The 27,261-nt window shown below is 34.2% G+C and overlaps 1 protein-coding gene across 6 annotated transcripts in view; it reads right to left on the bottom strand.

Moving 5' to 3' along the window:
* Nucleotides 1–27,261, bottom strand: part of CYLD (CYLD lysine 63 deubiquitinase) — a 67,241-nt gene that overhangs the window by 7,100 nt on the left and 32,880 nt on the right. For 3 of the 6 annotated variants that reach the window (XM_072632186.1, XM_072632189.1, XM_072632187.1), the window contains 10 exons: nucleotides 25,485–25,861; nucleotides 19,304–19,469; nucleotides 18,042–18,183; nucleotides 15,588–15,710; nucleotides 13,780–13,871; nucleotides 12,595–12,661; nucleotides 6,873–7,029; nucleotides 5,936–6,044; nucleotides 5,618–5,736; nucleotides 4,991–5,207 (listed from right to left, as the gene is read on the bottom strand). In XM_072632186.1, coding sequence (XP_072488287.1) covers nucleotides 4,991–5,207; nucleotides 5,618–5,736; nucleotides 5,936–6,044; nucleotides 6,873–7,029; nucleotides 12,595–12,661; nucleotides 13,780–13,871; nucleotides 15,588–15,710; nucleotides 18,042–18,183; nucleotides 19,304–19,469; nucleotides 25,485–25,861 — 1,569 coding nt within the window. The remainder of the gene's footprint in view (nucleotides 1–4,990; nucleotides 5,208–5,617; nucleotides 5,737–5,935; nucleotides 6,045–6,872; nucleotides 7,030–12,594; nucleotides 12,662–13,779; nucleotides 13,872–15,587; nucleotides 15,711–18,041; nucleotides 18,184–19,303; nucleotides 19,470–25,484; nucleotides 25,862–27,261) is intronic. The other 3 variants (XM_072632188.1, XM_072632190.1, XM_072632191.1) reach the window with 1 other exon arrangement.

The following is a 27,261-nucleotide window of genomic DNA, read 5'->3' as shown; positions in this document are numbered from 1 at the left end:
TGTGGCCAAATTCCAGAATTCCCAGGTCAAGGAGAAAATATTGCAAGCACCTAGAAAGAAACAATTCAAGTATTATGGAAATACAATCAGGATAATACAAGATCTAGCAGCTTCTACATTAAGGGGTCAAAGGGCATGGAATATGATATTCCAGAAGTCAAAGGAACTAGGACTAAAACCAAGAATCACCTACCCAGCAAAACTGAATATAATACTTCAGGGGAAAAATTGGTCTTTCAATGAAATAGAGGACTTTCAAGCATTCTTGATGAAAAGACCTGAGCTGAAAAGAAAATTTGACTTTCAAACACAAGAATGAAGAGAAGCATGAAAAGATGAACAGCAAAGAGAAGTCATAAGGGACTTACTAAAGTTGAACTGTTTACATTCCTACACGGAAAGACAATATTTGTAACTCTTGAAACTTTTCAGTATCTGGGTAGTGGGTGGGATTACACACAGACACATGCACACGCACACGCATACACACATAGAGACAGAGTGCACAGAGTGAATTGAAGAGGATGGGATCATATCTTAAAAAAATGAAATCAAGCAGTGAGAGAGAAATATATTGGGAGGAGAAAGGGAGAAATGGAATGGGGCAAATTATCTCTCATAAAAGAGGCAAGCAAAAGACTTTTTAGTGGAGGGATAAAGAGGGGAGGTGGGAGAAAAACATGAAGTTTACTCTCATTACATTCCACTAAAGGAAGGAATAAAATGCACACTCATTTTGGTATGAAAACCTATCTTACAATACAGGAAAGTGGGGGAGAAGGGGATAAGCAGGGTGGGGGGGATGATGAAAGGGAGGGCATGGGGAGGAGGGAGCAATTTGAAGTCAACACTCATGGGGAGGGACAGGATCAAAAGAGAGAATAGAAGTAATGGCGGGCGGGATAGGATGAAGGGAAATATAGTTAAGTCTTATACAACACGACTATTATGGAAGTCATTTGCAAAACTACACAGATTTGGCCTATATTGAATTGCTTGCCTTCCAAAGGGAAGGGGTGGGGAGGGAGGGAGGAAAAGAAGTTGGAACTCAAAGTTTTAGGAACAACTGTCGAGTACTGTTCTTGACACCAGGAAATAAGAAATACAGGTAAAGGGATATAGAAAGTTATTTGGCCCTACAGGACAAAAGAGAAGATGGAGACAAGGGCAGAGAGGGATGATAGAAGAGAGAGCAGACTGGTGATAGGGGCAATTAGAATGCTCGGTGTTTTGGGGTGGGGGGAGGGAACAAAAGGGGAGAAAATTTGGAACCCAAAATTTTGTGAAAATGAATGTTAAAAGTTAAATAAATAAATAAATATCAAAAAAAAAAAAAAAAAAAGAGATTACAGGGGGCCCTGAATTGACATGGAGAGCAGGACTGAGAGCTATTTGGCAACTCCATTGTCCATATGCAGTTTTAGGTCACAGTTCTAGGGCAGAGAGGAACATCTGTGATCAGTCACAAGGGAGCAGAGGCACTGGTCACAGTCCACGGCAGAGAGGAGCATTAATACTTGTGGCTATATGGAAGTAAGGGCCCTTCCAGGGTAAAAGCCAGACCACACACCAGAAGAGCAGTGACCACACCCTTCCCACCTTAAAAGCACCAAAAATGCTGATTTCCAGAACTAGTTCTGAAAATAGCACAGCAAAAAACCCTAAAGCAAGGAACAGTGTATCCCAACTTTAACATTAAGTTAAAAGTCAAAAAATAGGCTGAAAAGTGAGCAAACAAACAAACAAAAAGGAAGCTGACCATAAAAAACTACCATGGTGGCAGAAAAAATCAAGACACAAACTTAGAAGACCACAATAATGTGAAAACAGCTATAAGGAAAGCATCAAAGAAAAAATGTAGATTAAACACAAGCTCAACATAAATTCCTGGAAGACTTATAGAGATAAGAGTGTTAGAGGAAAATTTGGGGGAAAAAATGAGAGTGATGCAAGAAAATTATGAAAAGAGTGTTAACAGACTGGTAAAACAGACACAAAAAGTACTGAAGAAAATAATACCTTAAAAAACTGAATTGGCCTAATGGTAAGAGGCACAAAAATTCACTGAATAAAAGAACTCCTTAAAAAGCATAATTGGTCATTTAGGAAAAGAGATACAAAAGCTCACTGAAGAAAATAATTCCTTAAAAATTAGAATTGGGCAAGGAGAAGTTAGTGATTCCATGAGACATTAAAAAACAATAAGGCAAAGTCAAAAGAATAAAAAAATAGAAGAAAATGTGTAACATCTCATTGGAAAAACAACTGACCTGGGAAACAGATTGAGGAAAGATCATTTAAGAATTATTGGACTACTTAAAAGACATGATCAAAAAAAGGGGGGGAGGGGATAAAAGAATGGGGACAATTATCTTGCATAAAAGAGGTATACAAAAACGAGCTTTTACAATGGAGGGGAAAATTGGGTGGGGGAGAGTGGCAGGCAATTCTTGAACTTCACTTTCCTTAGAATTGGTTCAAAGAGGGAGGGATATGCATACATACTCAGATGGGCAGAAAAATCTATCTTACCCAACAGGGAAGGAGTAGAGGGAAGGGATAAGGGAAATGGGCAGAGGTAGGGGTTAGTCAATGATAAAAAAAAAAAAAAAGGACAGATTAAGGGAAGCAGTGGTGAGAAGCAAAACAGACATTTGAAGAGGGTTGGGGTAAAAAGAGAGAGAGAAAGTAAACAGAAAATAATAGGGTGGAGAAAAATACACAGTAATCTTAACTGTGAATGTGAATGGGATGAACTCACTCATAAAATAGAAGCCGATAGCAGAAGTCATAATCCGAAAACATGCTGTTTACAAGAAACACACTTGAAACAGAAAGACATGCACAGAGTTAAAAATAAAGAGCTGAAACAGATTCTATTGTGCTTTAGTTGATGGAAAATAGGCAGGGGTAGCAATCATGACCTGACACAAAACGCAAAACACAAACAAAAATCAACCTAATTAAAAGAAATAAATAATCAGGAAACTACATTTTGCTAAAAGGTATCATTAACAATGAAGTAATATCAAAAGAATTTTATAGCAAGTTTCTCTGATAAAGGCCTCACTTCTCAAATATACAGGAAACTGAGTCAAAAATAAGAGCCATTCCCCAAATGATAGTCAAAGAATACAACAGGCAGTTTTCAGAAAAAGAAATCAAAGCTCTCTAGTCCTAAGAAAAAAATGCTCTAAATCACTACTGATTTTAGAAATGTAAATTAAAACAACTCTGAGGTACCAGCTCACACCTGTCAGATTGGCTAACATGACAGAAAAAGAAAATGACAAATGTAGGGGATGTGGAAAAATTGGGACACTAATGTGCACTAGAGCTGTGAACTGGTCCAACCATTCTGGAGAACAATCTGGAACTATGTCCAAAGGGCTGTCCACACTCTTTGATCCAGCAATATCACTACTAGATCTGTATCCCAAAGAGATTAAAGAAAAAAGGAAAAGACCTATATATACAAAAATATTAACAGCAACTTTTTTTGTGGTGGCAAAGAATTGGAAATTAGGGAAATTCTCCTCTTGGGGAACAGGTGAACAAATTGTAGTATATGACTGTGGTATAAGAGTCATGATGGAATACTATTGTGCTATAAGAAATGATGAGGGAGATGGTTTCAGAAAAACCTGGGAAGACCTGTATAAACTGATGCAGAAGAAAGTGAGAAGAACCAGGAGAACACTGTACATTGTAATACTATAACAATAATCAACTGTGAAAGACTTAGTTACTTTGATCAATACAATGACCCAAGAAAATTCCAAAGGACTCCCTATCTACATACAGAGGGAGAACTGATGAACTCGAGTGCAAACTGAAGCATAATTTTTTCTTTGACATGGTTAATATGGAAAATTTTTTCATGAGTTCATTTATATCATATTGCTTGCCTTCTCAATGAATTAGGGGAGGGACTAGAGGAAGTAAGATAATTTGGAACTCAAAATTCTTTTAACTGTTAAAAATAAATAATTTTTAAAATAAATAAATGCAAGGGTACTTGGGGGTGCCATATAATAAACCTGGAAAAGTAGTCTTGTGCCAGGTTGTAATGAGCATTAAATATAAACAGCAATATGTAAATGTGATCTTAAAACTGAGAGACAGCACTAGTAAAATTTATTGAGTCGGGGAGGTATATGGTAAGACACACACTTTAGGAAAATCACTTTGGCAGCTATACATAGGATAAATTGGTGGGAAGAAATATCTGAAGTAGGGATACCAATTAGAAGACTATTGTAATAGTCTAGGAGAGAGATGATAAGGGTCTAAACTAGAGTGGTTGCTTTGTGAGCAGAAGTGAGGACACATATGAAAGAGGCTGTGGAAAAAGAAATATTAAGATTTGGTAACTGAATAGATAGGTTGGGAAGAAGGAGGAGTATGGTATAATGTGGAGGTTGGAAAATAAGGTAATCAGGCGCTCTTCTGGTTTGGACGAGTTGAATTTGAGATGTCTATGGGACATGCAGTTAGAAATGTCCAAAAGGTAGTTGGTGATGTAAGACTGGAGCTCAAAAGGGAGATTTAAAGGTAGGAGTCAACTACATAAAGATAATTAAACTCAGAATACTGATGAAATCACCAAGTGAAATAGCACAGAGGGAGAAGGCAGCCTAAAACTTTGCATTCCTCTATGCATTAGTCCTACAATAAGCCTTTCCTGATTCCCATAATAATTAGTGCTATTCTTGGATTTTCTTTCCTTCTACTTGTATGCCAGAGTAGAACATAAGTTCCTAGAGGACAGAGAAAGTCTTTTGTTTTTTCCTTTGTTTCCCTGTACTACCTGCACACAGGAGGCACTTAATAAGTGTTTGCTGAGTTAAGCAGAAGGATTTTCAAATACAGTAATATTCTGCCATAGAAGAGGGCCTCCCTCTAAGAATTGTGTTGATATGGTTTGCAAAAAGAAAACTGAAATACTATTCTATTGCCCTAAACTTAGAAGAAAGTTGCTTTTAAATACCATCACGGTCCGCCATGCTGTCAAAGAAGAGCCAGGCAGAGTCATCTCGCCCATACTTTACAAAAGCAACATAATGGCTTGTTTCAATGCAGAGAACAGCAAACAATTCCATCTTCTGACAAGGTATACAGCCATGTCTCCAGTCCCAGTCAGGTAAGTCTTTGGGAAGTGACACTGGGTTGTATTTATGATTCAACCTCTTGGGATGAAGGTGGACCTAAAGTGAATAATTTAAGAGAAAAGAGTGAACAATCTTTCTTTTTACTGTAAGTTAACAGGTGCTCGCATAATGCTCATTATGAAGCTCGTTTACTATAATGCTAAATTCAGTGTTTTGGCCCATATATTTCATTAACCCTTACTTTTTAGCAGCAGCTTTAAGTATTTCATAAAAGTTTAATGACACAGTACCTGAAGAAAATAGTCCTTTTCAAAATAAAAAAAAATTTTAAATATGAATTTAAAAAATCTATACTTTGAAATACTGTAGTTAAAACCTGAACTGTCCTTTTAATTAGAATATTTTCCTCAGTCAGTAGGGAAATAAAGTACAAAACATCATCATAATAGTAAATTATATTACTTACTATATAAAAAAAAACAGACATTGATTAAAGTCAAACTCACTTGTGTATTGCAGGTTTTACAAAACTGCTTGATTTTTCCAGCAGAAATGTCAGAATCATCATAGCATTCTCTGCATTCATACATGGCAAGTCCTCCACATATCCGGCACTGTCTGGGAGCTACATTTTGGTAACAAATAATGCATCCCTCCATTAGGAAGCAAAAAATGTCATATTTTCAAAGAGACAGTGTTTATGTCATCTCTAAGAACCTCCCACCCTCATGTATTTAATTTAGTTCTTAAATTTAAGGTATCTTTAATCACAAAATCAAGAAATTTCACTTGCAAAAAGAAAAAAAAATGATGTTTATACTTACTATCTTCAAGTAAATCTGTTATATTTAACTCCAGGGAAGGAAAAATTTTTTTGAAGAGTTTGAAGTCTTTTCCAAATCGAGGCATCTGAATAATCAGACATGATGGTGCCTTAAAAATATATACATATATATTAAGTCTCAAAAAAAATTTTCTCTATAAAACCATAAACATTCCTGCTGTGATTTAGGGTATAATATAGATGGACTATAAATACGTTTAACCAAAATGTTTTCAACGTATTAAGCAGCTTCAATATGGACCCAAGTTTAATCATATGTTGATATCATGCTGTTCACAATGTTGTGTGCCAAATAAAAACAGCAACCACAATGGTAACGGTCCACTGTGCTAGGGTTCATAAAACAGAGGACTCTTTTAGCAACTATGGCACAAAACAGCCATTCATTTTTTATTTCAACAAATAAGAACACTTGTCAAAGAACATTTCTTTCAAAAATTAATGCAGTAAAAATTGTACTAATACAAAGTAATCAACAGATTTTAAACTTATTAAAGTTTTTTGCTTTCATGGAAGGAAGGAGAAAAAGTAAAAATCTTCCTTTGACATATCTGAGTAGAAAAAATTTCTGCTAGGACAAAATGTTAAATATTTTAGCCATAAAGACATGATAATGGCTCTGTTATACAGGATATAAATGTCTTTTGTTTTAATTGTCTAGTTATTTTACTAACGTAAATTAGTTAATGTTTCTCTTTGTCCCAGAAAGCCAGAATATTAGTCTTAATATTTTTCATTTGTACCAGCAGATATGGCACTTAATATTAACTGATTTGCTTGATTTTTAAAATCTTGAACTCTGTTCCTCTGTTTAACATGTATAAAGGAAGATACTGACTTTACTACAGGACCAAGCAGCTATAAGCATTAATTTAATTGCAAGTATTAATAAAATTCAATGAAGACATGTCACTAACCTCTGCAAATTTTAGGTTGCTATTGATGAAAGACCATTCTAGAAGCTGTTGAATTGTAGGAACACCAACTTTTTCATTTTTTTCCATAAAAATTTGATAGAAGTAACAATCTTGTACCTTTTGTCCTGCAGATCTAAAGGATAAAGAACACTCTGTCCTTAAAACAAATAAAGATTAAGGTGATATTGAAATGCTAAGTCACAATGTGAGAATGTTCATAAAAAAATAACTGAGAAACACTATATACTTTCCTAATATTAAGCGCTCTCTCCAGAAAGCCAGAACAATTTTATATAGAAAAAAGGGGGAAATATGGATCAAACACGTGGTTAACTACCTTCTAAATATTAGAAGTTAAAATATTTTAAGTTAAAAGTTGGTTTGTGTGTGTAACTGTGAAGTAAAAAAAGCTATCATGTTACAGCATCAATGATCGTAAACAGATTGCAAAACTAACTAGTTGAATATTTACTAGGAAGTAATAAGTAACGGCCCCTCTTATCTGCCTTATTGCAGTGGAGGGACTTGCGTAGCTCAATGAAAACTATGAGTTACGTATGCTATGCAGCAGTACCCAAGATGGGACAGGTCAGAGTGGAGAGTTCTAACAAAAGGTAAACCACTGGAGAAGGAAAACAGCAAACCACTCCAGTGTCTCTGCCAAGAAAACTCCATGGATTAAGATGCTAAAAGATGACATTGAAAACTGAGCCCCTCAGGTCAGAAGATGTTCAGAGAACTGAAGGATCTGGGGTACTATAGTCCCCGGGGTCATGAAGAGTTAAAACATCACTGAATGAAAACAAAAAGTAAATGACATATGATGACTTAAAAAGAAAAAAAATTGCCATTCTATAGACTCATAGAATCTGTGAGCTGGATAGGGACTTGGAGATAATTTATTTAATCTCATATTATAAGAGTTTCATGTGAGTTGTTATTGAAAAGGTCACACAAAGAATCAACAGAAGAGCAAGGGCTAGAAGTCAGTTCTCCTTCTTCCCAGTCTATTGTTCTTTCATTTTAGCATGTTGCTACATTTCTTCAACTAGGATTGTCTACCATTATTATAATTACCATAACTAGACTTCTCTTCAAAAAAGAATCATTCCTAAGAACACTCAATTTTTGAGTCATGAGTTATGTTTCAAAAAGATTAATCTTAAAATCTGGTAATAAACTTTAACAGAATCTCTAATTTGTGTGTGTGTTGACTTGAAATATCTAAATTATTTACTACATCCATTTCTAGATTTTTAGGAACTAAAAGTTAAAAATATGTGTATACATAAATACATATATGCAAATTTAAACATATATACATACAATAAAACCTATGTACAATAAAACCTTATCTATGCAGGAATCAAGATTCCAGAACAAAACTGCATCTGGATATAGCAATATATAAATATACAAATAAAATAATACAATAAATAAATATAAATATTTATAAATATACAAGCTATGTTATAAAATATACAAGCTAAGGAGAAGCAGAATTTTATAGTGGAAAGAGTACTGAATTCAGAGCTCAAGTCCTGGCTCTGCCACTTATTTGTTTGCCATATGACTAAAAGCAAAGCACTTCCCTCTCTGATCTTTATCCTCATCTGTGAGGAAAATGGACTTCATGCCCTAAGGTTCCAACTCTAGCATTCTGTAATTCTGTGAAATCAAAACACCCTCTTTGATGAGGAACAAGACAGCCTTAGTCAGATCAAAAGTGTAGCACAGAACCATGATATAATAATAATGAAGGATTTCACTTCTCCACTGACTCTTTCCTTCTAAAGTCAAAATCAGAGCAGCTAATCATTTTTGGCTTGTCTTTAAGACAATTTTAGCCTTCAAAAGGTAAAGGAAGCAATGACAGGGAATGGTTAAACTAGATCTGATGCTCACTAATACAAAGGGAACTGATGGCTAAAATCAAAATGATGAGAACTATAGGGGGAAGTAATTATTCCACCTTAAAATGTGTGGAAAAAGAAAAGTCATGGACAAGTTTGGCATATACCTAAGATTTTAAAAGAATAGATTTCAAAGGATTCATAAAAAAAGATAGGTAGAATCTCAAGTCATATAATCTTATGGGGAAAGTCAGGCAAGTAACAACAGCAAACTATGAGAAAAAAATTCTGTAGACACAAAAATAACTCCAAGAGACATGTCAAAAGAAACCAATGTGGATGCATAGGGAATTCATTGACCAACTCAGATTTTTGAAAATATACAGCCAGGCATGGTGTTACATACATCATCTAAAATCTCTGCTATTGGGGGAGGCTAAGCCTAGTGGATCAGGGATCCACCTTTGAAATCAAGAGTAGAGCTGCAGTAGGACTAAAGCTGATCAGCTGTCAGCATTAAGTTGGCATTAATATGATGAAACCTCTCCTCTCCCTCAAGGAAGTAGTGGGCCACCAGGCTGCATAAGAAGGGACAAATTGGTGCAGGCTGGAAAAGGATACAATTCAACACTTTCAAATGGATTAACAATGGAATCACACTCATGAATGTCTGCTGCACTTTCCAGTCTGGGTGAAGCTAGGGAGACCCAGTCTCAAAATTAAAAAAAAAAAAGAAAGAAAGAAAGAAAGAAAATATGAAGATAAAAGCAAGGTCTAGAATAGTAGATGAGCATATCTTCTCCTTAGCTTGTACATTTTGTTTGCTATATGCAGATTTGGATTTGTTATGGAAGTTTGGTCCCTATATAGAAAAGGATTTATAATGTACGTTTTACTGTGTGTGTATAAATATATAGGTGTAAACATAGACACAGATACAGTGGAATAGTGGATGGCATAGTATATACAGACATATATAGGTGGAACAGTAGATGGCACAGTACTGTTACCAAAGTTTCAGAAACACTAAGAGCCAGAAGCAGCAAGGTGGTAAAGTGGAGAGAGTGCTGGGCTTGAAATCAGAAAGACTCATATTCCTGAGTTCAAATCAAGCCTCAAACATTTACTAGCTGTGTGACTCTGGGCCAGTCACTTAACCCTGTATACCTCAGTTTCCTCAACTGTAAAATGAACTAGAGAAGAAAATGGCAAACCACTCCAGTATCTTTGTCAAGAAAACTCTAAATGAGGTCAGGAAGAGTCAGACAACTGAAAACAACTGAACAACAAAAAGCTAGAATCTATTTAGGCTAAGAAAGTCTATTTTAAGCTCTACTGCAGAGAAAGGAAGCATCAAAGCAGAGACAAGACTACTGGTAAATCAGATGATGAAAATAAAAACAAAAAAAAAAAAAAGTCTTCCATTTTCCAAAGAAAATTATCTTTGGGCTAGTAAGGAATAATAAGAAGGAAAAATAGAAGACAGCATCTACTTCTCCTTGGTAAGTTCAAGTCAATAGGGCAGATTAAACTAAATTCTGAGGAACTGAAAGAAATAGTTAACTGTCAAGAATGGAAAATACTCTGTGGGATAGAAGAAAAGCAAATTTTGATCTTGTTTCCAAAAAGGGAAGACAGTAGGGACTAAACTATAGGTCAGTGAGCTTAATTTCTATTCCTGGCAAAATTCGAGAACTTATTATCAAAAAGATGGTGAGTGAACACTTAATTCATTCAATAAGAAGTTATTAAGCAGATACTATGTGCAAGGAGGACCTCTGCTAAGGATGAAAAAACAAAATGAACAAAAAACCCTACCCTAAAGGGAAGACTTAGAGACAAGCAAGTCAAAAATAATTGGAGAGAGAGACAACACTGAGAGATGGCCAACCACAGGGTGGTAAAAGGCCTTAAGTCCATGCCATGTGAGGATCAGTATGAATAAGAGAGTATTTTGGGATGTTTAACCTTTGAGAAGACTTAGAAGATAATGACATCAGTCTGCAAGTATCTGGAGGCATGTGACAGAAAAACAAGGTTGGACTTGTTCTGCCTGGTAGATGTAGGAACAATGAGTGAAATTTAAAGGCTGGCAAGTGAAGTGAATGCTAAACATGGTCCATCCCTTGAATAATTTTAAAATACTGATCAATCTGGTTTATTCTGGTATTGTTTAGTAACTTCTACCTAAACAGATGCTAAGAAGCCATTCTGTCTCCTAGACCAGAAAAATACCCCACTTCCATGGAGGTTTACACAAAATAAGGGCAGGTTGATAGTTTTCTATATGTGAGCTAAAGGCTCTGATGGGAAAAAAAAAAACAAAAACTTTTGGAGACTGAAAAGTTTGATCATCCTAGAACTTTTAAAGATGTCACAAACTTACTATTTAAAAAATTCAAGTTAATTCATGCATATATAAATAGAAATTCTGATAATGTTCTATCATCTTTTTGTACATTCGCCAAAAGATCATGTGAAAACTAAGGAATGAGTATGACGAGGCTATTTTGCTGCCAAATAACTGTAGTGCTTACTCTGAGGAAGCAGGCTTAATACCTGAGAATATTTTTTTTATCATCTTCCTGCCTTCGACCCAAATAAAAAGTCATTAACTCACCCTATGGACTGGAGTATTTAGAATATGAACTCTTATTAGAGAAATAATTTCATTAAAAAGTTAGTCCATCATATAATAATAGTCATATTACATTATGAACATCATTAATTAATAGTAATAATACAGTATTTTAAAATTTGCAAGGCACTTTATCTGATTTTATCTTAGATCTCATACAGGACTTCAAATTTCATTACAACATTAAAGATGCAAATGCTAATGCTGTTCGTGACTAAAATTCTACTGAAAACCAAAGAGACAAACTGAGAGGAAATCAGAACTTAGTGATGAATAAGCATAAGCATATCTTTTGATAATGAAGAATCTATGGGATTTGGAGTGAATTCTGAAAATACTCTCGCATAAACTCTTAAAGGATGAATGAATGTTTCCTTCACACCATATGAAGATAACAGTGCAAAAAAAAGAGTAGGTACAAGTCATCAAGTAAGACCACTTTGTTGATGCAGAAATCACAGACGATATTTTCAACTATGTTGAAAAGTCAAAACATAGCAACAGTAAAAGAGATGATGACCTGGCAGGAGAAAAAGAGAGGTGAAGTTGCTTCAAGCCCTTGAAAAGACTAACAAAAAAAAAAAAAAAAGGCTACCATCTTATACTGAACAAGAGATAGGTCATGAGCTATGCATACTTCATTCCACTTCTATGAGAACAGAAAAATAACCAAAAACCAAAGTAACAATGGTGCTTTTTCAAAAGCAAATTCCCAAATTAGTGCTGAATTCCTACATATTAACTGGTAGTGATTTCCCAGATAGCCAAAGAACCAAATGTATCAAGTTCAAAAGTTTTACTCAGGGTGAAAAACATTACTAATAAGCTAAATAATTGAAACAGAGCCAATTTAAAACTAAAAATTTAATTCTTTAAGTTAGTGATAGAGAGGAGGAAATAATGTTCTTACAGAATGAGCTTACCTTAGAAGATTCTCCTAAAAGGTTCATTAACTTATTCTATGAAAATATTTGAACCCAATTTCCTAAAAGAATAGTCTGCAATAACATTTGTTTTTCAGATTAAAGTACAAATTTAAATTATGATCATTTTCCAAACTAAGCTTATTTTTCTGGAGAAACTACTGACTAAAATGAATTTAAAGCCACTGCTACCTAGAACATTACAAGCACTGAACAAATACTAGTGTTGAAGTCACTTCTACTGAAATTAGGAGCCTTAAAAGCAGTCTCAATTTTTTTAAACTGTCATGAAAGGATTAGAAATTTACCTTATCTTTAATAATGGTTCTACCCTCAAAATATGATGAAACAGGATGTTCAAGAATTCCTCAGGATCTAGGTAAAAAATGAAAGTAACTTAAGCAGAAAAGATTTAACCAAATAAATTTTGTTTACTTCTAAGTCATTTCAATTCCAAATTCAATTTCAAAATTAATACTGTTCTAATTAGCAACAGAAATCTATAATTTCCCTTTTTATCTAGAAATGCAAAAGGTTTCGTACATACAAAAACATACAAAGATTAAAACAGCACTGTCCTCCAATTTCATTATAATCATACTAATAGTTGAACAGTAATACTAGCTTAATTACAATGTGACACTTGCCATTTTTATGGGATATTTGGGATAAATGGATTAAGCCAATTTTCCCTACCATTTAAATAATAACTGTAATTTAATTTTTGATCAGTAGTACTAAAAGTCAGTTAAAGCACTGATAAGGCCAAGGCCAGGAGTTCCTATCTCTATAATTAGCAGAAAAATATGATTCTATGAAACTTGGCCTAATCCCAGATAGCCATCACTCTGTTAAAATAGGTATAGACATAAAAAAATATGGATGGCTCTATGGAATTAATCACCACTACTTGAAAAACTTCAATTAAAAAAAATTAGGCATCTTCTAAACAGCATTATGCTAGGTAATGGAACCTAAGACAAAGGCAAAAACAAAACAGTCCTCCTGAAAGAACTTACAGTTCAACTTAGAACTGACATTATATTATGAGCTGATTAATTACTAGGGCAGAATGTTATACAAATTTTCAGCTTTGGACACTGTTTCACACCAGGGGAAGATTGGAAGTTTGTGGGGTTTTTTCTTTGTTACAAAGTAAATAGGAGAGTATTTCTAGAAATGACTATGATAGAAGAATAAAAGTTCTTTAAAAAAGTTCTTAAAAAGAGTCAGCAGGTTCATTAACACATAAATAAAATGTGTTGCCCTTGCTGTCTATTTATTATTCACTCATATCACCACTTTGTTTTCAGAAGACAGAAAATATAATTTGCTAAAGAAAAAAAATTCATATATGTTTAAAAGTTACTTTCACCTTATGATAAACTGAATCTCCAGCTGTATACACACATGCTTTTAAGTAACTCATAATATACTTAACATAATTCCACTTCAATCTATATTTACTATATATACTATGAAGTCAATGTTACCTTTTTCCTCTGAAGTAAAACCTGATGCAGCCTCAACTTTTTCAAGTATTTTCCTCAATTTCATAATTTTTGTGGCACAAACATATCCATATCTATAATAGAAGATAAAATAGCTGCTTATTAACTTATAATAGCATTATAATTATATAGCCAACACTCAGAATTATACAAGTTTTAACTTCAGTATTTCATACATTAATATAATACCCAATTATTCTGAAAAAATACATTTTGCATAGTTTCTTTTCAGACTATGAGCACTTAAACAGATTCTGTAAAACAAGAAATATCTACCAAGATGATTTCATTTCTTTAAACAAAGATTTCTTATTGTCAGAAATTAAAACTTTTATTTTATTTATTTTATATACAGGTTCATTCACACATACCATCTATCTCCCCAATCATCAAAAACCTTTATTGGGCTATATTCTTTTATTTCTGCAAATATAAACAACTCCTACAACGAAAGAAAAATATGTCTATATTTCATGTACTAGGAAACAGAAAAGTTTTTGTAACTATAAAACTTTCATCTTATAATAAATATATTCCTTGCAAGTAATTTAAAAAAAAACTCATCTGTTTCTAATATAAGAGTTAACAGTTAGTTACTATATACAAAACATATTTCCCATTGTGGTCCTAATCCTTTACATAAAAAGTTATCCCAAAAGTCCTACTGCAATTTTAAGTTTTCATAACTTCACTAAGACTTTCTGAGACACTCTATCTGGGGTGGGGAACCTGCAGCCTTGAGGTCATATGTGGTCCTCTAGGTCTTTGGGGCAACTCTTTGACTGAATCCAAACTTCAGAGAACAAATCCTTTTATTAAGAGGGTCAAGGCAATGTGAGAGAGAGCTTTAGTACATTGGTCAAATTTACATGAGGGCATGGACCAAATGTTGCATGGATTGAGTAGGCATGGTTGAATTGCAGTGAGGATTATTGGAGGGATTTTCCACAATGGAGTTGGATATACTGAGTTAGTATCAGTTAAATTTTACTTTTGACTCATTATATACAATGAGTATAATTCAATACAATAAATTTAAATGCAATGTGATTTATTTCCTTCATTTAAACACTATTCCTACTAACGTACACATATGACAATACAGTGAGAATCCCAAGCATCTTCCCACCATAATCACTGAAGTTCAATATATTCCATTAAGGTTATCTAAGGCATTCATGTCTAATTCTAAGGCATACACTACATAGTAACTTCACTGCAGTTAAGAAATTTGAACACCAAGATAAGTTATAGTGGGATGACGAAAGTACATTTTCTTTAAAAGTAAGTATTAGGACTAGGCATGGTGGCACATTCCTGGAATCCCTGCTACTAAGAAAGCCAAGAATAATGGATTACTTGAGCTTCAGAGTTGTGAACTGCGGCAGAGATAAAGCTGGACAGGCATCTGCAATAAGTCTGACAGCAACATGGTAAGCCCCTGGGAGCAGAGGGCCACCAAGCTGCTGCCTAAGCTGGGGTGACCAACTGGCCCAGTCAGAAATGGAACAAGTCAAAGTTTCTGTGCTAATCAGCAGCTGAAATTTCAGACTTGGTGAGAAAGGAAGACCATATAATAAATGTATGTATATATATTCTATAGTTTGTGTGTGTATATATACACACACACACACATTATTTTTAGAATATACTGCAAAAAAGATAGAATTTAGTTATTTTCCCCTCCATGTTACATAATATGGTAGAGTGGTTAACTACCATACAAAAGTTAGCAACCAAATACCTATCCCAAAGGCAGGATATTAAGTTATAATATTGTGTATACTTACATTCTAAGAGGATTTACAATCTCGGTCCTCAGTAGTTCTTGAGTTTCACTATAATATTCTACATCATTCTTTTCTTTTGGCCTAAGTAGGACAGTGTCCAGAACAGAACTAAAAGAAAATAAGCTGAAAAACAAACATAAAAATGCATTTGGAGGGGCTCTCAACATGTGGAAATATTAAGTTAATACAAGAACTAACAAACTGATTCTAAAAGCAAAAATAAAAATTGGAGGACTAGAATATAAAGTAGAGGAAAAAAGTAAAACATTATTAAATACTAATGTTTTCAAACATGAAAAACTGAAACTCCTAGGAAACCCATCATTCAATTTAATTTAAATAGAGTACTCACTTTATGCAGAATACCCACTGCATTAGAAGCTAGAGACAGGAAGTTGAAAAATAAAACTGGCTATGCCCTCAATTCAAATAACAATCTAACAAAACCCTACTACATCCAACCCACTACACCAGGCACTAAAGATACAAAGACAAAAATCAACATAGTCCCAACTCTCTGAGAAAGACTTACACTCTACACATATATATGCAAATAAGTATGATAAAGGTAAACTGAGGAAGAAAAAGCACTAACAACTGGACAGATGAGGGAAAACTTCATGGAGGAGAAGAGTCTGAAACAAACCTTAAAGGACAGCAGTGATTCTGGGTGTTGGCAATATAGTTGACATGTAGTTGGGAGTACCTTCTGGGCATGAAGGGTGACTTGTGGGAATGAACAGGAGGAGGTCTGTTAAACATGGGGGAAAACTGGTAGCCTAGTTTAGACTAAACAGATTTGATAGAGGACAGTAGTCTGAAATAAGGCTAAAAAAGTAGGCAAGAAGCAGATTATAGGGTCTTATAAATCCTAAGTTGAATATTTTCAATTTTATCCTAGAGGCAACAGGGATAATTTGAGGCTCTTAGACAGCTGAGTGGCATGGTCAGACCTGTACCTCAAATAGATGACTTTGGCAGCTGTGTAGAAAATGGATTAGAAAAGGGAAAGACGAAAAGCAGAGAAACCAATGAGAATCTTTTGTAGTGCTCTAGATAAGAGCTGAACTAGGGTGGTAATCATGTAAATGGAGAAGAGAAAGATGCATGATATGATGTGGAGGTAAAACTAAATAAGACTTAGCAACTGACTGGATAGGAAAAGTTTGAGAGAGGAAAGAATCAAGGAAAACTAGGGGATTAAAAACCTAGGTGACCAGGAAGATTGGGCCTTCAGTAGAAATAGGAAGGTATGGAAGATGGTCAAGACTAGGAGAAGGATAATAAGTTTACAAGCTAATGGAGGAAAGGAATAAAAAAACATATACCCAAACACAATGTAATGTAGAATGTGGTAAATGAAAGGAGGAGTCAGAAAAAATGCTGTAAGAAATCTGAGAAAGGAAAGATCTTTCACAACTAAGGGTTAAGGGAAGCCTTCATGGGGGAAAAAAAGGAACCTGTGCTGGAGTTTGAAAAAAAGGAGAATTTCAATACATGATGTGGAGAAAACCTATTCCAGGTATAGGGAAAACTGCCTACACAAATATGTGTAAGTAGAAAATTACAGGACAAATGTGGGGAACAGCTGGAAAGAAATCCAGATTCCCTAGAATGTGAAGTGTGAAAAAACAGTAGTGCTAACTATGGCTGGTAAGGTAAACTGAAGCCAGATTATAAACATTTGAAGATACCTCTTATCCCCCAGGAGGTCCTGCCAGGGTGAAGCAACTAAGAAATAGGAAGGAGGATGAAATGAAAATGGGATAGAAATTATTTTTTAGGATCCAGTGGGGAAGACAAGGCATGACAACACTGCCAACATGGCAAGAAGATAATTGGATATAACAATTACAAGGGGAACCACAAGGTCTAATCATTTTGACAAAAGTATTAATCTAGGTCAAAGACTGACAAAACCACAACCATTCTAGATTTGTTCAAATCATGGCTCTGTCATTTAATATTTTGAGCAAATCACTTAACTCCTCTGGGTTTCAATTTCCTCATCTGTAAAATGATTATGTTAGACTACATCTTCTCTAATATTTTTTCAATTCTAAATACCATGATAGTTCTAATTAAAGGGAAAAATCATCACATGCTAACAAAGAAGTAACTCAATTCACTGCATAACAAGCTGCACATACAAATATTACAGTAGTTCTACTGCATATCTTTTGAATAACAGATTTCTGAATTTGACCCTACTCCCTAAAATCTTTTGAATGGTTTATTTCTAGATTTGATTCTACTCCATAAAAGAAACCAACTACACACCAACAAATGGACTGCTGTAAGCCCCACTGTTTGATGCATACAGAGCTAGCAGTACTTGTTAAATGCTTTAGAGAATTAAATGTTTGGTGTGTATTACCTTTAGTGCAGTATGTATTGCTTCTAATATTATCATTAACCTATCACCTCTGTCACTCAACTATATTTCAAACTTACCAGAATAAGGTAGAGTCTAAGTAACAAGAATTGTAATGGCCCTGGATACCTTTCTTCTTTCCAATCATTACCTCTAAACCTTCTTTTTCCATTTTTGGTGGAGTATTCTCTTCCACCACTTCACTTAAGTAACCTCCAAATGCTGAAAAGATAAAATTAACATGACAGTATTTCTCAAAAAATAATTGGGTTGTTTGTTTCTACCCACACTTTCATGTTTCTTCACTACATTTTGATGCACTGCTACATAGCTACTATGGAAACCAGATTCCCAAGATTAAAAATGAGTTTTACTTGCATTATTTAGCTCAGTTTACAAAAGCTGTAATTGATTCCTGCCTTTTTTTTACCCTTAACCCACCCCACATATTAATTAGTAATTAATATATAGCCTTTTAAGATCATATATAGTAACAGCAAAAGTTGGCCAAGTAAAATTCTTTTACAAATGTTTATTTTGTTGACCAAATCAAAAAGAGTTGTTTTAATTGTTGCAATTAAAAGCACATTTTGTCACTAAGACATTTTCATAATGCAAAGAAACTAACAGAAGGAAGCTAAGAAGGAAAAGAACAAGTAACCTCTGAAAGTAACATGGTGAATTTATTATAAAGTTTTTTTTTCAAAAGTACTTTCCATAAACATTTATTGCCAAAAAATTGCTAACACTTTGCTTGCACCCACTCAGCTCTTAAAAAGAGGTACTTTTCAGCATCTATGCAATAACTAAAGTTGTCTAGTCTAGGCAAGGGATAATTTCAGGAAACTGAAACCTTTAGCAGAGAAGAAACATGCCTTACGTTACTATATCAAAAACAATTTTCTAATATAAGACCAAAGTGTGTGTTTACTTTGCAGTAAGCAACTCATTTAGACAAAGAAGTTGGTATAAAAAAGACTAATTTCAATCCTCTGAAATAACTGAAAATTAAATGACTAAAAAACAGTAAAGGTTAAAAAAAAATTTCTTGATTTTAAAAGTCCTCAGCCACTATGTACAGTTAAAATTAATTTCTCATCTAGGATAACTAAAAGTGTAATCACTATGAGACAATGAAGAGATTCTGTTGTTGATAATATTGTTGGAAAGGCATATTAATGCTAACCGGAAACTGGCTACAATATTTTCATTTATAACTACTGTACAAAATCCTGAGATTGGAAATAGAATCTGTTCCAAATTGAGAATAAATTAAAAGGCTGCAAATACCTAACGAGTCAATCTGTTCCAAACTGAAAATAAATTAAAAGGTTGCAAATACCTAAAGAGTTGCACCGTTCAATCTGGTTGGAAACTGGCTGAAGTGAAGCAAACCTAGAATCAGGCCTGCAGCTCTTGAGTTTAACGAACAGCGCCTTCTTCAGGGCACAGGTGAAATAACGCGTGCCCCTGAAAGTTCCATCTGTACAGCCTGCACATTCATCTTCCTGAAATAAAATATGCTTAGAGGTGAATCATTCTGCATATACAAAGGTGACGCTTAAAGAACTAGATAATGTTGAGTGATTTTTTTTTTTAATTTATCCTGCTCTTGATTCACTGGGAATGATACTGAGATTTCCATTAGGATGATTATTTCTGGGAGTTTAAGACATTAATGAAGCTAACGTCTTTATTTTAAAAGTGACAAGTATGGACCCATCATTTCCTTTATTTATTCTTTAAAAGAAAGGCTTACATCTTCTCTGGGCTAGAGAATCTCTTCTACCACTACCTCAAGTAAGGAAAAAAATTGAAGACATTATTTTCTTTAAATACACAATGATAAATATTATTCACAGCAATGAAAAATGAACTAAAAGGAAAAAAGGAAGATTAGCCCTTAAATGAATCATACTTCTCAGATTCTCCCCTTCTAAAACATGTAACAATAAAGGAAAAAAATCCTTCTGCATATCTCTAGAATCATTATTATTAGGTATAGTAGAAACTGTAACATTGTTGGGATAAGACGAGAACTTTATTGTATTCACAAGAGAATGCCCTTTTCCAGGAGATCCCTCTCTTGCAGCACAAAAAACAGGTTACCATCACCATTTATTCTCTCTTGCTTCCCTCCATCACAAAAAAAAAGGGATTTCTAAGGTCAAGTCTTCCTATCTGTGGCCTTCTTACTCCCTCACACTTCTTTTAGGACCTTGCTTTGACAGCTACCATCTCTATCATGTATGTTCAATCTCTCCTTCACTGGTTCTTTCATATCTGCTTACAAATATACCCAAGTCTCCTCAATCCTTTAAAATAAAAAAATAAAAAAACTCCCCTGACCCTTCTATCTCATCTATCATGCTAACTCTCTCCTATTAGTCACAAATAAATGTCTTTTAAAAGATGCCTACAGTCAATATCTCTATTTCTTCATTTCCTCATCTCTGTTCCACCTCTTACAACTGGGCTTTTCATTACTTTATTGCAACTCTGAAAAGGTCACCAATGATTATTCCTAATCTCCATGCCCAAATGCTCTGGTTGTGTTCCTTGAGCTCTCTGCAATCTCTGACACTGCTAACACGTTCCCAACTTTGCTAACCTCCTCCGTTGGTTCCAGAATATATTCTGCTTCTCCTCCTACCTGACAACCCTTCCATCTCCTTCCTATTTGCCTTCTTCCTGATCCCTTATATTTCAGTTATTTTAGAGCCCTCCTCTTCTCTCACCCTCTACACTTTGTCCCTTGTCAATCTTATTTATTTTCACAGCTTCAGATATCACCTCTGTAAAAGGATCTTCTAAATCTCAACCTTTAGCCCTGACCTCTCTTACATGTCTCTGATTATCACTATAGAAAAAGACTTTCACCTCAGGAATTCATATAGCACTTTAAGTCCCTAACATACTTATAATATTGTACATCACAGGTATATTTCTCTTATATCCAGCTACAATACAAGCTTAGAGCACGAGTCACTGTCTTAGCTAAACTTTCTGTCAGCACAGTGCTCTGAACAGAGTAGATGCATAACGTTTATTATATGAATGAATAAATTAATAAGTGAAGGAAATATTTTCCTACTTATTAAATAAACCATTTAGAAGGCATATCTCTAAATGATGGCAAGAAATCTCTTTCTGACTCATCAAAGTTAGGCTCAATATTTACTGTTTTGCTCATGACAATCAAAGTTGAAAGAAAGATGAAAAGTAGAATCCCAGATGTGGAAATTATTGCCAAAATCATAAAGTTAGATCATGCAGTATGATCTTTCTGTTTAAAAGGAATTAAAATGGCCTTTGGTAAAAAGGTTAAAATAGCTCATTTGAACTCATTTGGCTGTACTTCAATACTTTAATGGATTTGTGATTTCAATACTTATACTCTGCAAAAATCAGACTGCAACCTACCTATACCTTCTCATTTTATGAAACTTTTGTCTGTGCCTTCTTGTATGTCACTCTTGGGAAAAATATATAATATGCTGGGAGGCTTTATCTGGATCTCTTGATATATCAAAGAATCTTTGGGCTGTTCATTGGTACTTCCCTTGCTCTTAACCTATGATCTGTCTACCTCTTTTTATGGTCATATATTTCCTGATAACACTGTTTCTGTTACTTCTCTCAAATAATTCTCCTCCGGTGAGAGGTTATTGGTGGATCTATGTCCATCTTGCACCTCTCCATCGTCATCTGAGTAGCCTGTAACTTTTATTCTTTGGAGACTTGTATTTGATGACTCACAACTATTCAGTGTCACTGGGAGAATACTGATGTTTGACTCAGTGACTAAAGGATGACTAAACAAATTTTGGTAAATGAATTATTTGGAATATTACTGTTCCATAAGAGAAAACAAACATTGAGAATTCAAAGACATATGAAGTGATGCAGAGCAAGGTAAGAAGAATCAAGAAAACAATATGCACAACGATTATAAAAATATAAATGGAAAGAATAAAAAAAAAAACTATACTGTATAATTATGACCAAATTTGGTCCTGGAGAAGAATTGAGAAAATGCATCTCTGTAAGGGTGTATAATATTTCATATGCTATCTGCCATGGTTTGATATATTGATTGATTTAACTAAACTTCTTTTCCCCCTCTCTTTTCAAAATTCTGAGTTAAAGAGAAATGCCTTGATGAATGAGAAAGGAATATAAAATTCAAAAGCAAGTGATATTAAAATATGATGAAAAAGATTTAAAATTTAAAAGATGCACTTCTGTTTCAGGAAGAAACCTGAGGTCATTAAAAACAAAGGCAATTCAATCCAATATCCTTCTGTTCAATTCTGGGCCTAGCTCACTGTCTAGTCGCAAAATCTATCCAAAGTATATCAACCCAAGGATCAGGCAGATACGTTGTCAACCCAATTGGATATCAGTTTGGGCAACAGTTATACTTCAGCCACTTGGTTATTTCTGTGAAGATACTTAAAACTGAATCCTTTTATGTTGATTATTGTTTTCATTTAGAAGGCTCAACAATGTTCCAAGGCTTGATGCTATCAATATAAAACTGTCCCAAACAGGGGCATTAGGAATATCTCACCATCTATAGAGAATATCTCTTCCATTTGCACTCTGCACTGGACATCCTCCATGACTGTGGCAAACACCTTTAGAAAGCATCACTAGAGGATTAAATAAAGTTATCTCTGCTGATACATAGAGTTCAAGAAATCTCACATAATTTTGATATATGCATGTGAGATATCTTGTTGGACAAGACTCTAAAATATTTCTACCAAACATTCTGTTTTATTCATCAATAGCAACAAGCCGTGGGAACTTTTATTTACTCTTGAAACCATCGAGAGTCACAATTAGAGTCACAATGTGGTGGCTCTATGGTCACTAATAAGGAAAAAAGTTTGCTATGGAAATCTTGACATCTTTTTTTTTTCTATTTTCCATCTCTTTACTGAACTTCTAGTTTCATCCTCAAATGCCCTAGCATAGATAAATGTCTCACCAAGTTTTCTTTAAACTTGTTTTTTGACACTGCTTCTCACTGTTTTATGAGGTAATACTGTTGATAATCTTCCATCATCATCCTTAAGATTTTAAAACAATAAATTTATTTATATTCTAAGCCATTGTTACTCTTGACTGCAATATCTTTCTGCTTAGTAAGGAGTTCGAGTATTTGTATGATGATGTAGTTTCCAGGCTTTTGGATTTACATTAGTTAAACTTCCTTAGAAAATAATGATAGTATGTCTTTTATCCATTTCTCACTTTTTGATGTCAAGTTTGTTTACATAGATCAAGCTGGAGTTCCCTCAACTGTGTGACATATCTTCTAATCTGTATTCTTTATTCTAACAAGTAAGTGGTCTGAGTATATAGGGATAGCTTATTTATGAAAGATTCTCACCTCAATAATAATTCTTTTCCATGTCATCAAAATATCATTTCATTTCTGATGTTATTTGATGTTTGCCATATCTAGCATTTCCTGACTCTGTTCTCAAAGGAAGATAGATCTGGGGCTACTACATAATCTACATTTCTTGTTTCTTATTCTTAAACCAAAGAATATTTTTTCCACTCTCCCTTAAGCCTACCCTTGCACTAAAGTCAATGAGTATTAAAATATAACTTTATTTAATTCAGAGGGTTGCATATAGTTCTTTGGAGAATTTCTATCATCTTTAACAGATGTAATTGCATAAGCTGCAATTATTTTCACAATGATCTTTAAATATTTATCACAAGCACTGCAATATGAGAAACCAAGATGTCTCCTGTTGCCTTCAGATACAGTATAAAACCAACTCTACCAAGTCCTTATCTGTCTTTTCTCAGAGAAACTATGAACTATCCTTCCATTTATGTGTGACTGCCTTGTCTTCTGATTTCATTTATAGTGAAAATGTCAAGACTGACGTGATTACAAGTTTGTGCAATTTCTGCGCTGGTCATCAGACAAGGATCTAACATTTAGAGTGTAATTAATTTAATATTTATAGACAAATTTTAAAACTTTGTGATTCTCAGAACCCTCTATCTTTTTTCTCCATTATGTCAGTGTTCCTGCAGAGTGGAGAAGAACACAGGAGTGACAGTCATTTTATACTTTTCTTTATTTTAAGGGATGCCATGGCCAAATAATTTATAACGAAGTGGTCAGTCTACTGGTGATGACCCTCTGTGTACTTAACTAAGCTGGTTCTCAGGAAGCTGATACAGCCTGGTGTCAAGACTATAAGTATTTCAGGCATGGTAGAGCCGTTCATACCTTGTGCTCTGCTGGCACAACTTTCAGAAACCTAGAATCAATTCCATGCCATAATGAGGCACTGAAGTAGAATTCTGCAGAAGCAAACAGGGTTAACAAATAACTGCCTATAGAGAATTATTAGCAAATAAGAAGTCTCAATATACAAATTAACATTGCAATGGCATGAAAGAGTTAATTTACCAAAATCAGCAATTTATTTTTTACACTTATTGCACTCTAAATGCAAAGATTTGTTAAAGTAGACTGTGTAAGTAAGCAGACAAGGCTACTACATTTCTCCTTCTTTTAGAAATATCAAGAAAGCATTGTAAAATTATCCTACTCTGAAGTCTTTGATCTGAAAGAGAAACCTTATTTGTCTTTCTTTAACTATCAATTCCAAAAAAAGTCCTGTTCTCCTCTATGATCAGTCCAGGAAAGACTTCTCCCTTGAATTCAATAGGGCAGTGAATGAACAAAAGCAAAGGGCCCTTGTCTAAGCCACACTGGGAGAATTTAAGTAACAATCAGACTAAGATAAATAATAACCTGTCATTACTTCAGTTTTTAGAAGTTGGGGGTAGTATTGACCAGATGGAAAAGAGAAGCATTGAAGGGAGTGGTCAAAAAAGAACTAAATGATTTTAGGAACACTATTCTCCAAAGGGCATGCTGGCAGGTAAACTATTTTGTTTGAAGAAGCAAACTGTAACAACTTTTACCTTACCCTGATTTCTGTAACTACATTTTGTTATATACTATGAAATATTTCTCTTCAAGTATCCTATAAATTGGGACTTGTGTTTTATTGATGAATTCCATTCTCCTGACTCAATTAAAAAATTTCTAAAAAGTGAATAATCCAAAGTTTTTTTGGTTTTTGTTTTACATTTGGTGATTTAGGTTGGGGATTTCTGGGGAATATGGTGGGGAAAACACATTGCAAAGCAAGAGAGAGAATGGTGTAACACATTTATTTTCCTAACTGTACTAGTTAGGAAAGCCAGTACTAAAATTAATTTACATTCCCTGAGCACATACAAAGTAACAGAAAAGAGAATTAAATATGAAATATATTGGGCAACAGAAGGCAAAGTAAGAATAAAAAAAATCTGTTTTAAATGACCATACTCATACACACATACATAACACATCCATACACACATATCATTTTGATGGTTATAGGTAGTATTTGCCCATTTTAACAAATAAGAAATTCTATATAAAGCCCCATGTAGAAAAGAATAAAGAAGTTTTATGGGTCAAATCATATTACCAGTTCCAGTCCTGCTAATACTTCATTTAGTCCTGGTGGCTGACCAATCCAACGGATTACACCAAAGAAAGGAGGATTATCTTTAACTTCAGCCAACGAGCCTACTTCAAGACCATGTGAATTACTTGAGGGTACAGTCAAAGGTGGACTCTCCTGGACAGGAGAGTTGCTTAGCTCTCCCATCACTGACTGAACAGAGAGAGACAGAGGACTATGCCCAATACCTCCGTTGGTATTTGGCATCTTTGTCAAGCTAAATGGTAAAGAGTGAAATCTGTTCTCAGTCGAAGAGTTCATAGAAGGAGGTTGCAGAGGTGGTGAAGAATGTCCAAAGTCTGGAGATATATCCGTCAAGGATTTTGCAGGGTCTTCAGCAACTATAAAAAATAAGTTACTCCTAATTAGGAAATCAACTTGAGTATTATATTTTTTCTTATATCTTTAAAAAAATAATATTTTATATCCTTTATAATTGAATCCACTACATATAAAACATCTTACATACATTCATATATGAACCAAAATAATTTGCTATAAAACTATTAAATTGCAACCAAAACTCAAAGGACTCTTTTCTATTTAAAGACAAATTTAAGTAAGGCCTTTTTTTAGGGTTTTTTCTGGTTGGGTTTGTTTAGAGTGTGTGTGTGTGTGTGTGTGTGTGTGTGTGTGTGTGTGTGTGTGTGCGCGTGTGTGTGTGTGTGTGTGTGTGTGTGTATGATTTCATACATTCTCTTCAATTTCACCCTCTTAAAAATAAAATTACCTTTCATGAATTGAATATATTTAACCAAATTCTAACAGAAATGGTTTTAGGTAAGCTAAAGTACTCTACCAGAGAGACTTACTAGCTCTGGCATAACATAGATAAACAAATACCAAAATGAAGAACTGTTTGGGTTTTTTTTGGAGGGGGGGAATCTGGATCCATGATAAAATCACAGAAATCACAAAAGAATATACCTTCCTTGAATTATTGGAACAATCATTTTGTTTTATTAGAATTTCTTGCCTTTGGAAAAGAGCATTACATAGAAAAAGCATTAACAAATCTTACAAGATAAAAAGCGATGAGAAAATGAAATCAAAATCAAATTTATTCACATATGCTATTGATACATAATAATGTAATTGATTACAAAAGTATTCAAAATGTAGTGCTAAAAAGTAGCAAAATTAGAGTAGTTAAGGTCTATTTATAAAATGTCTTATAGTATGGTTTTGGTTCCCAATACTTGAACATGCAGAATGATCTTTCAAAAGAGAAAGAAATCTATGTTGACTTAAACTTTCAACAGAATTACACATAGACACATATTTCAAAGTTCCCTTACTTTACAAACTCCTAAAGACAATCATAAACTATTTACCACATGGTTCCCAATATTCCTGAGATGTAGCTGCACTTTAAAATTGAGATAATACTATTTAGATGATACATGAATAAACTCATTTTATGGTAGGATGGTTGTCACATACAAAGAAAAAAGAAAAACAAGCCCTACACAAGAATTATAATAGCTATAACTTCCCAATAAAGGGACATTCTATCTGTGAAATGTCCTATAGAAGAGAAGAGGCTCTTGGACCTACTGATTCAAATATGGCAGTAGGCATGAAATTTAATGCCTAAAGAGAAGGGTGGTAATGACTTCTCTTCTCTAAAGTGTTAAGATAAATCCCTTAACATTGCAGAATGATAAACAACACCAGAAAACTAAGTTACTTCAGGAAAATTAAGTAAGATCAAAATAATAATAATAGCGTTTGCTAATAG

Source organism: Notamacropus eugenii, chromosome 1 (genome assembly GCF_028372415.1).
Source record: "Notamacropus eugenii isolate mMacEug1 chromosome 1, mMacEug1.pri_v2, whole genome shotgun sequence".
NCBI lineage: Eukaryota > Metazoa > Chordata > Mammalia > Diprotodontia > Macropodidae > Notamacropus > Notamacropus eugenii.
This window is presented reverse-complemented; position numbering and strand designations above follow the sequence as displayed.